Source organism: Plodia interpunctella, chromosome 11 (genome assembly GCF_027563975.2).
Source record: "Plodia interpunctella isolate USDA-ARS_2022_Savannah chromosome 11, ilPloInte3.2, whole genome shotgun sequence".
Taxonomy (NCBI): domain Eukaryota; kingdom Metazoa; phylum Arthropoda; class Insecta; order Lepidoptera; family Pyralidae; genus Plodia; species Plodia interpunctella.
This window is the reverse complement of record NC_071304.1, coordinates 4,344,035-4,355,060: the sequence shown is the minus strand read 5'-3', so window position 1 is coordinate 4,355,060 and position 11,026 is coordinate 4,344,035. Positions and strand designations below refer to the sequence as shown.

At 37.6% G+C, this 11,026-nt stretch overlaps 2 protein-coding genes across 5 annotated transcripts in view; one reads left to right on the top strand and one right to left on the bottom strand.

Moving 5' to 3' along the window:
* The first annotated feature begins 211 nt into the window (after nt 1-211).
* Nucleotides 212-7,541, top strand: LOC128673432 (nucleolin-like). Its single transcript, XM_053751262.1, has 8 exons — nt 212-363; nt 469-686; nt 1,817-1,921; nt 2,008-2,397; nt 4,884-5,100; nt 5,296-5,788; nt 6,367-6,501; nt 7,012-7,541. Exons 2-8 carry the CDS (start codon nt 476-478, stop codon nt 7,144-7,146), a joined length of 1,686 nt encoding a protein of 561 aa, XP_053607237.1. The 5' UTR covers nt 212-363; nt 469-475; the 3' UTR covers nt 7,147-7,541.
* Nucleotides 7,542-8,874: 1,333 nt separating this feature from the next.
* LOC128673431 (sodium-independent sulfate anion transporter-like) overlaps nt 8,875-11,026 on the bottom strand; it is a 35,974-nt gene continuing 33,822 nt past the window's right edge. For 2 of the 4 annotated variants that reach the window (XR_010370020.1, XR_010370021.1), the window contains exons 12-14: nt 10,774-10,947; nt 8,998-10,394; nt 8,875-8,958 (exon numbers count right to left, since the gene is read on the bottom strand). Coding sequence is in view for 2 of the 4 variants with exons in the window: in XM_053751260.2 (XP_053607235.1) it covers nt 10,186-10,394; nt 10,774-10,947 (383 nt within the window). In the remaining 2 variants the exon portion in view is untranslated. Of the gene's footprint in view, nt 10,395-10,773; nt 10,948-11,026 lie in introns of all 4 variants that reach the window. The other 2 variants (XM_053751260.2, XM_053751261.1) reach the window with 1 other exon arrangement.

Genomic DNA, 11,026 nt, shown 5'->3' with positions numbered 1-11,026 from the left:
TTTATTTTGCGTCTGGCTTAACTTACGTTTTATCACTTGTATTTACCATTACCATAGGCGTGTATATAGGGAGAATCTCAAGTATAAGGAAGTCTCTTTAGAAAACAGCTTCTCGGAGTACAGGGTGGTACTACATCCGCCGGCGCTTTCACCTTTCTGCGCGCTCGGTGATCTTTGGCCGCAGCAGTAGCCATCACTACTTTCCTTCCCCGCGTGTGACGTAACTCTATAAAAGAGAGTGCGGTGAAGACGCCGCCGCTATACCGTTTCCGTTCGCCAAGCACGGCCATAGCGTCCCAGCTACGGATCAGAAGGACGCGGGCGGAACCCTTCCGCCGAACTCAAGTGACAGTTCGTCAAAAGGTGAAGTGTCAAGGATACCAGTGCACGTGCTCTTGTGTTCGTGTTAGTGATGTGATCAAGTGCCAAGTGGTCGATGGTGATGATTAAAGGTGATGTTTGTTTCAGATACGAGATGAGGTCGTTATTCTTGTTAGCAGCGTTGTGCTGCTTAGTGTTGTCGGCGTATGCCAGCCCTATTGCGAGGTCGGAGGAGCAGGAGAAAGAGGTGGCGCGACAGTCGGCGGCTGCGCCCGCGGCCGCGCCCGCTGCGACTGATGATGACGACGATGACGACGACGATGACGATGATGAGGACCTCGACATCGATGATGCGCTAGCTTCAGGTATATTTTATTTTGAACTTCCGTGAAAACTATACTTATTTATTTATCGTATGGTGTGTATTCACACAATTCACTCATTTAAATATGCAATTAAAATATATCGTAATCGATACAGATAAGTATTAAACCAGTTGTTATCAACTATACTGAAATTGAAAATGAATTTTTGATTTTAATATATTTTTGTTAATATAATCACTAACAGGGTTTAAAGATAGATTGGTTTTTAAACTTTCTACTCATACATCAGTGACCTCCGTCTCGTATGTACCACTTAAATGGGAAGCTATAACGGTAAATCATAATGTGGCTCGTGAGATCTCAGCTTCATTCACCGATAGCAATTATTTAAAATCCCCCATAAACGCCCCTGTTAGCGCTCGTTCATGTGAAAAGATATAATTTATTACCCATCAACACATAGGTAATTGCATCATTTATAATGCTTTCACTCATAACTTTATGATATAAACCACACAAATAAATTTAATCACATAAATGTCGGGTTATTGAGAGAAAATCGTATTAGCATTTATTGCCTTGATGATGTCTATTTCTTAACTGTTTAAGTTGCAATCAAGTTTAAATATATAAATAGAATTTCATTCCACAATTGATTTGTAATGCAAGAATAACGGTACATTATTTTCATTTTATAATCTTTTTTTTTTCCAAACTAAACCAGCAAAGCGAGATTTAGTAAATTAGTATTCAAAATTGAAATTTGTGCTACAAACTGCTAAGTGTTACGTTCCATCGATAAACATTCCTAAGAATCAGAACGTGGTGGGGACAATACGGAATGTGAGGCGGGCAGCGTGACAGCTGCTCTCAATAACTAATTAAAACAGACTCAATCAGAGAAATTGACGCTCCCCTGCTTTCTAGAGGAAAGCATCGGCTCTGGACGTCACGCACCGCGGCATGCCGCGTTCACCGATTAACTGTTTGCTTAACAGTCCATTTACCATTAGGTGTTAATAACGCTAATCAATAGGTCCAATATCACGAATGTGTTTGCATAGCTGTAGTAGGGTTTCATAAAATGTAGAACGACCTTATTTACATAATCGGTAACTATGTGCACGATAAGAGATACTTGCGATGTTCACGTATTGACATTGTTTCAGATGATGACGACGACGATGATGATGATGACGACGATGAGGAGGCTGATGATGACGACGACGATGAAGATTATCTGGAGAGATTCTTCGATGACATCTTAGGAGGCGGTAAGTTGCGACACACAATACTAAGATGTGCATTTTGATTAAACCACAATTTTCAATATTTTATATTTACTTTGTATCGCCCGCAGAAGACGAAGACGAGGATGATGACGAGCCAGCAGCCGTCCAGCCCGTAGCCGCCCCAGCTGACATCGTTGCCGCAGCACCCGCTGCGCCAGCTGTAGAAGAAGCTGCCGCCGCCGTTGAGGAGACAGACGCAGCAGAGAACGAAGCCGCCCCAGAAGGAGAAGAAGAAGCCCCAGCCGGACAGAAGGAACCCGCTAGCGCAGAAGTTGAGGCGCCCGCTGCCGAAGCCGCCCCTGAGGCTGACGCGGAGGATGACGATGACGATGATGACGATATCACAGACGCGCTCGACCCTGAGGATGACGACGATGACGAGGACGAGGAGGAGGACGACGATGACGACGACGACCTCAGCGACGCCCTCGGCAGGAACATCTCCGCTAAGCATCCACGTGAGTCCAAAAAGCTGAAGGCGAGCGTCGCGGCGCATGCCAAAAAGACTGGGAAAAAAGCGAATCACATCGGAAAATTAAAGAAAACCAAAGCCTCGACCGCAGCGGTCTCCCCCGCAGTCGCGGAACATAAAAAAATCAGATAGTGAGTAGGCCCGCCGGAGCCATGGCCGAGCCACGCCACCAAATCCACCTGAGAGGCCCCACGGTCCCCTCCTTTAGCTTAGCTATTTATTGACTATTTATTTATTCTATTTAATTTATTTAATTTATTAAGTGCGTGTGTATGATGTGTGAAAGTGTAAGTATGGAACCGAGAGAGTTAAAAGTTAAATTAATGTCTAGATCATGTCACACTGGTCTCGTGGCAATTTATTTGAAATAAATCTGTTGTTATAAATTTATTGTGTGAAATTTTTTATCGTACCTTCGAGATTACTTGTGCGTATTCAATGAAATATAATACGTCATGAATCTGAAGTTAGAATGCATCGGTCAAAATTCTAGTTGACTAAACGTTTTTTGTCAGTTAATCAAGTGACATTATCTAGTGATATTAATTTAATTTTGTTTGTATAAATAAATGTATACTAGTCAGCGTTAGGTATTTATGAATACTCCTCATACCTCTACCTATAAGTATTACATATGTTTATATCAACGTATTTATATATTCTTATTACATCTCCCTTGTTATTTCATACAGTTACATAACAGTATTGTATATGTTGAGATTAAAAGTAGCTTTAATAACTAGCCTTTTGACCGATTTATCTATTTATAATCTAACGCACAACCAATCTCTAATCCCTTTCCCATCGTCCTGTTCTAAGCGGCAATGTCTATTCGAGTAGAACAAGATTCCATTAAATGATAGGAGGGAGCGGACGGCGATAGCCATCTGGAAATGACCGGCGCGGGCGCAGCAAGATGTCTCGAGGAGGAACTAGTCCGCTGTGGATGTATGTCAAGGGGTCGGGCGGCGCCACGTCCGTACTTTCCCGGCCGCTCCGGACGATGACCCTGCCCGATCTCTTCTACAACCTTGACACTTTCTTTGACCTTGCTCCAACGCCCAATAAGTACCCACCGACCTTGACGGATATCACTCTGACATTTCGACATAATCCGATAGAAAGTAAATTGCACCAGATGTTTACTCTCACTCGATGACGAATTTGCCGCGAAATTTGCGTGTCGAATGTCCGGCTTAGTGAAAACGAGATAATGAGATGCGAAAAGAGAAATTTTAAATGTTTGTCGTCGTGAAATGTAGGGAGAGTCGCGAGGAGTCATATTCGACCCACATGGAACCCGTTTGTTACCGGCTCTGTACACACCTGTTCCACTGCCGATGTTTGCTTCCTTTCACGGAAATGAAAATCAGAGAAAAGTTTACGATCAATTACATGGGTTTAAGCGATAATAATGCAGTAGATATTGCTTGAAACATGTCTTATAAAATGACATAACTTATAACAACTTACAGTAAGATGGAAATTTGTCTAACAAATGATATCAGTCAGCATAGCATGATATTAGAATACTAATAGCGTATGCCACAATTAGATTTCTTCGAATGTTAACTTATCGGCACGCAGTTTCTTTTACGTGTGGAAAATAGAAAATCCACCGTTGACTGGACGTATTAATTGTAACTGTGTATTAGAATTCAAGCGGGGTTCCTACCTGTACTGTTAGCTCGCGTGCGGACGCGACGTGGATCGAATTAGGTGTAGTTATTCGGTCGTATAATTACAATGTTAGAATGGATAACTTCGATATGGATACTAGCATGATACCCAAGTTGAACAAATTAGTCAACACAAGTTTTGTCATCGGAAGAGAAATCGATACTGGTTGGTGGTTTTGTTTGTAATTTATGAAGTCAGTTCACTTAATGCGAGGAAAGGAAATAATTAAAAATATTTCTAACGTCAACATTGCAATATTTTACTAAATTATGGCTAATCTTACTTTTGGTTCAATAATGTTGTCAAATATGTGCCGTCAATAGTCGTCGGTGCAGTATGAATCTAGGTCGCCCGGATTTCATGCTAGTGGGCTATTTTATGACGTGGATGTTTTATATGATGATGTACATAACAACATTATTTAACAAAAATATTTATTAGGTCAACTACTTTCTATTTAAAAAGCAGATGAATAAAATAATAAAAACTCAATGGAATGACATAATTCATTATGATAGGCTTACGATCTTGTAGAATCGAATCTCATTCTAAACTAGATACCTAAGTAAAAAAATCAGTTTTAAATTGAATACGAGCTTTAGAATATTTGGAACTACCTCTTGCACGCAGCTCTTCTCGCAGTTTGACTTCTGGTCATTAACTATATCGATTCTAAATTTCATCAAAACTTGCCCAGCGATTAAGCCGTGCAAGCGTGACAGCCAGACAGAATTTCGCATTTATAATATTAGCATAGTTTATGGAGGAAATTTCAAGCAATGTTTCTGACAGGTGCGTTGACCAGCGAGCCGCCCAAGAAGGAGCCAGTCCCTGCTATCTACATCGTCAAGTACAACAGATTCGTGGACAACATCTTGGAGAAGATGAACGACATTTTGAGGAAATCGTACGACCCTGTCAGCGTCAAACTGCAGCCCATTGATGCTACCAAGAAGAGCAGCAAGCCCAAGGACAAGAATAAGAAGAAGAACAACAAAAACAACAAAAGGTGTGATTTCCATTTTAGTAGTTCATAAACTTCGATGTATATTTCCCCTTTTGTCCTTTATTTTATTATGTGTCTTACCTACAAACATTTACACAGCGCGATCACAAATTAAGTGTACGAATTTAATCGAGTGAACTGAACTGTAAACTTAGCGACGAGAAAGTTACAATTGTGTTAAAAATACTTTATTAACAGGAAATCTACACACAAAAAGAAGAACAGTGCACGCACTCACTCAGAAAAGACCAAAGAGAAATTAGAACAAGTATCCACACAAAACCCGGACGAGGTGACACTGAAGAGAGTTGAAGATCCGAAACCCGATGAAGTGAGGACTGTTACCGAACAAATGCCGAACGATGCTTCCGAATCGAGAGCAATTAAAGATAAAGAAACTAAAGCTAAGCCTACAACGAACAAGACCAAGCCTCCAGCGAAGCAAACCAAACCGAAACGTAAGCCCAGCCCCCCACCTAAAACTACGACGAAGAAGCCAGTAACTACAAAGAAAGACAAGAATAAGGTTAAGACAAGTAGTGACAAGAACAAGCCTAGAGCGAAAGGAACATTGTATGGTCTGTCCTCTTTGAGGCGAGTTGGGGACGTAGCCGTCAACATAATGTCGGATCATACCACTGTTAAGAGCAACTTTGCTGTTGGACCCCTCATTCTTCGAGTCGAGAAGGAGGTATGTGTTGGAAACTTTTTTATTTATATCATAACGTTTGTTAATATTATTAGGTTCGTAAGTATATAAAACTTAATAATTGGTTAGAGCAGATGATAACTTCGACATGCAGTAGAACTCAATTAAAAAATTTAGTTACCACGTTTCAGGCCATGTCAAACTTATTAAACTTTTTCTGCCAGGAATTGCAAACCGGACATTGGGTAACCATGTCAAACAAGTCCAGTTAGGTACTCAATTTGAAATATTATACATTAATAAATAAATCAGAATATGACTATAAATAAAAGTTAATAAATATTTACGACTTGATAGATATAATAACATATCAGTGTTCCCGTATTAGGGTTTTACCTAACCACACTAGTGGCACCATCACATTTTTACCAATTCCCTTCGCGAAAAATAAAGCATAATTTTGACGATAGAAGTATTTTATTAGGCAGCGTATTATTCGCTTTCTATTAACACAGCTGACTACACGGATTTTGATGGCCACCAATTTAGTTTTAGTCAACTGTGGTGCTAGTGTGCGGCTAGATAGCACTTAAATATTTAACAATACTTCTTCTTACCAGGTTGGTCGTGGAGCCAAGAAAGAGATCAAATCTGCGACAGCTACTACTGCGGAGATGACCGGCAAGCTGACGCTGAGGGTCAACAACCAGGGCGTCGCCACGCTGCACGCTATCAAAGTGCTTCAGCCTAAACAGGTAATGTACATTGAACAATCAAGTTTCTCCTTTACTACATAGTTAATAGCACTTCTTTATTACGTTGAAACCGGGCTTCGCGACATCACAGTCTCGAATGACACGGAATAGGCGAAGATGCGAAAGAGATGTTTCTAGGTGCATCTATCGCGTCACCGTGGGAAGATGAAGTTCTGGATATATGAGGTTGCAATAGCTTGCTTCTGGATAATGCTTTTGTAATATAGATATTTTTATAAATCTGATCGCTAGTTCCGGAGTGTAAGTGTTTATTGTGGCGGTAATCGACCGTAGCAGCTTTTTATATTAATTAAACATGTCATAATTAGATTTAAAACATCAAAGAATTTAGATTTTGACATTGTAGTTATGTTACAAAAACTAGGTACACAAACTAGTTTTAGTCGAAACTGCTTGTGAACATAAATTGACAGTATTTGTTATATACCAATTACTGATTTAAAAAAATTAAAGTGTATGAAATTTTTATCTAAGATTTTTATATTTAAGGTGAACGTGGATAGCAATCACGAACGCACCAGGGAGTTGGCATGGAGAAGAAGCGCAAGAATCGCTCACGTGGTATCAGAGAAACTGCTCACAGTATCAAAACCAATGTTCTACAATCAGAATGTTGAACAATAATCATTGTTTATTTATGAGAGCCTTTCGGCAGCTATATAGGGAGCCCGTAAGATATTTTTGTATAGTACTGAATCGTGCATTTATTAGAGTACATTTTGTAGGTAAGGGGAAAATATTACATATAGGATTTTTGGAGAAAACCTAAGGTAAAAAATTGTTTGGGAGTATTATTATTAGTTGTAAATATACAGTTAGCATATCAGAACAACAGTAACTAGGATTTTAAACGATTTATAGTCGGAACATTTTTTGTACTGATTATTTACGATACTCATTATTTAAAAGTCAGAAAGTGCATTTATTATTTGTAATGTATTGGTGCTAAGCTAACAGTCATGCATTTATTTGTGTATAAGAGTTATAGACACGACTGAAATAAATTATTAATTTGTGAATGGCTGTTTTTATTATTCGAAATCAAATTCGTACCGAATTCATGCTTCAAATTTTTTTTACAAAAAAGTCTGTGGTTTATTTCCTAACCTTTTCGTGTAAAATAAGCACTTTCTGTTGTTGTGAAAGTTATCGGGGAAAATAGTGTAAAAAAATACATATTTCAGATAAAAAAAAAAACATTGTGCATCTTTTATTCTTATTAATACAATAATTCAAATTACAATTCAACTGTAATGTTTAAAATAAGTAAACCAAACTGGTTTATTATGTATCAAAGCTAACTTTTAAAAAACCCGAACTCACAAAATAGTATGATAATGTGTTAACTAATAAATAAATAAATATATTAGGTCAAATCACACAGATTGAGCTAGTAAGTAAAGTTAAAGTAAGTTCTAGACTTGTGTTATGGGATACTCACTCAACGATACTATATTTTATGACATATATAGATAAACATCAAAGACCCGGGCCAATCAGAAAAATATCATTTTCCATCATGACCCGACCGGGGATCGAGCTAGGGAACTCTCGGTTCAGAGGCAAGCACTTTACCACTGCGCCACCGAGGAACTTATTAATTAATACGAGTACACTTCTTTTTAGATTAGTTAAACGGATTTTTCGTTAACCCTCACTTCACAGATCAGATAAAATAACAAAGGACATGTTTGCCGCCACCGTCGCATACTGCCAGAACCAACGTTCTACGCTATTTCAGAGCCCAACGGCTATTTTAGCTACACACTGGACACCTAGGTACAGAAAGAGGAAACGTGGCAGACCAAAGAAGCGTTGGAGTGATGATCTGCGAAGCTTTAGGAAGATATGTTTGGATTTGACATCAGAAAGGGTTGAAAGGAGTTGGGGAGACCTTTGCCCAGTAGTGGGTCGGAATAGGTTAAAAAAAATAACAAGAAAGTGTTCTAGTATTAATAGCACTTGTTGATAATGAGTGGGCGTTGATTGCGAGTACTTATTCGACAAAATTTCAGTCACCTTTTTAAAGTAATGAATGCAGATGTAAAATTTATTCGAAGATAAAAATGTTTCTTTCTCAAAGAGTTTCAGCAACCCTTTATAAACACAAATAAATATATATACACGAAACAAGTCATATTGTTAAGGCACAGGGTGATAGAAGACATAATGGAAATATTCTAGACTAGAATTCACTAAGTTGCCTCAACTACTCCACATAATTACAGAGTCTTTCTTAGATAGAGAATGTAAAGTTTCGAGAGAGAAAAGATATATAGTGAGAGTAAAAGAGAGCACATTTTTAAAGGTACACAGCAGTTAGGATTTTAATTATTAAAAATAAGGCCAGAATTAATATTTTGAGAAGACATTTTATTATTATATTTAAAGAAACAGCTAGGCTAAATGAAAAAAAAAATTGTGAGGCAGTGTGTACTTTGGAGCGATATTTGGAATGATGAAAATATTTAAAACAATTTTAGATTCAGTTTCTTTGGCTATCTTACTTTACAAGGTTTATAAGAATATGGTATTATGTACTGGTATAGCATTTATTTTAAATATAAACCCAGTTATTCATAAAAAAAAATTAAAGCATACTTTAAGCTAAAGTATGTTTTGTCTCTATCACATTTTCCAATATTTCACAGAAGGAGACAAAATTGTTAAAACTTGCTACGAAGTATGTTTACTAGTTGGCTGATATACTGGAGTCCCTACTGTGGTCTTGTTGTTGTTTATGATTTAGAGTATGCGTTATATTTTTATGAATAAGAGGGTATTTAGCATAGTTTCTAAATAATGTTAAGTACAATATTCTCTATCAAGTCATCTAGGTATAAGTTACGGTCTTGCATTGGACTACAGTTTATGTAGACAATATATTTTTTTGTAGATATAAAAAAAACAATCGGATTGTCACATGCTAAACAAATACCGCAGTTGTGTTATTTTTTTACGTTTTTTCTTGGTCTTAGTTTAAACTAAGAATAAAAATGGAATATAAAAATCAATACAATTTGACTTATAGCTAAAATCAGATTCAAAAAAATTACAGTAAGTAAGGAAAAGTCTCTGACTGGTTAGACTTTAAGTAATAAAACTTACTTTTGGTACCACTTCACAACGAATTCTACCTCTAATGCATTTATCGTTAAATATTTATTAGTTATACTTGTTACGCTAGACTGAATTGGCCTTTGAAGGAGCCAGGTACTAATCTATAATTTTACTACTTATCATAAAACAATGAATCTTTTTATATGCCGATAAATGATTTAACTGATTTTAACACGGTCTTACTGAACAGAGTTATCGCGGAGATGGTTTAAGTGAATCACGTGGGTTAATTCGCGGGACAATTTTAATATGTATTGGCTTTATTAAATAGAGCATATTGCCTTGGTACACAACTCAATATTATTTTTCATACTTTGTAATAAAAAATTAAAAACAGTCTGGCGTGATAAAATAAAAGCAATATTCCTTATTCAAGAAATACCTAGTAATATATTTTTTTAAATTATTAAAATTAAAAAAGTCTATTTGGAATGCGTTTGATAAGATGTCATAACTACGTCAACGAAGCAAAGGATTCAGTCTAGCGCAGTATAATTTAAGACTACAAAATAGCTAATTTACTACAGTCAAATTACGAATACGTCACGTGTCATTGACCTCAGACTCGTAAGATTTAGATGTCCCGTTCCCGTTTGAGTGTAGTGTAGAGTGTAGCAGTGGAGTGTTTTTTCTCTCTTTGGCGACGATTACTTCTGTTATTTCGTCGTCGTGTTGTCGCACGGACTCGTAATTCGGTGGTGGGGTACATTGCCCATTGCTGGGGGTGATCATTGGTATCTGACCTGTGAGGTCTGAAACAAAATACAAATGTATATTTTTAACTAAATTGCAATTCAATAAATTTATACTCGTCATAAAACTGGTACATACGAAAGTATAACAGGAACAAGTTTCGTTGCGTTATAAGATTTCATAAACTTGCAATTGAACTCAACAACAATAAAAATGAAAATTAAAAATAAAGAAATTAAAATATTAGATGTGCTAACTGTTTCTACTCCTGCGCAGATTGTAAAAGTCATTTAAGGCAAAAGGTTATAAACTAGACCTCTTATAATCTCAATATGAAAATAGAGCTAAGAATCTCTAGATAGCGGTTGGGTTTGGTAACTATTACGCCAACTCGTCATGACTGTACATCATGAGTCAGGTGGATTGTAATGTACTCACCTTGTAAAGTAGAATCCAGGTCGTTAGGCGTCAGAACTAAGACAACACTAGAGCCCGCGCCACTGAACACTGAAGCCACGCTAGCTCGAGGTGACAGCAGTACTAGAGGTTGTCCGCGCGACGACAGGGAATTCGATAGTGCGCACAGGCCCTTAGCTGCTGTGAAGTCGGCACCTGGAGTGTGAGGTGGGAATTTATTTATTGATTACTGCATCAAGTATAAGTTTTGTGATAGTATTTGGCTAATGCAGTA

Bases quoted from the DNA above. Each gene is read 5' to 3' on its own strand.
- LOC128673432 (XM_053751262.1), top strand. From the start codon at position 476: ATGAGGTCGTTATTCTTGTTAGCAGCGTTGTGCTGCTTAGTGTTGTCG. The intron at 1,922-2,007 runs GTAAGTTGCGAC...TATCGCCCGCAG, and splicing joins CGATGACATCTTAGGAGGCG to AAGACGAAGACGAGGATGAT. The intron at 2,398-4,883 runs GTGAGTCCAAAA...TGTTTCTGACAG, and splicing joins CATCTCCGCTAAGCATCCAC to GTGCGTTGACCAGCGAGCCG.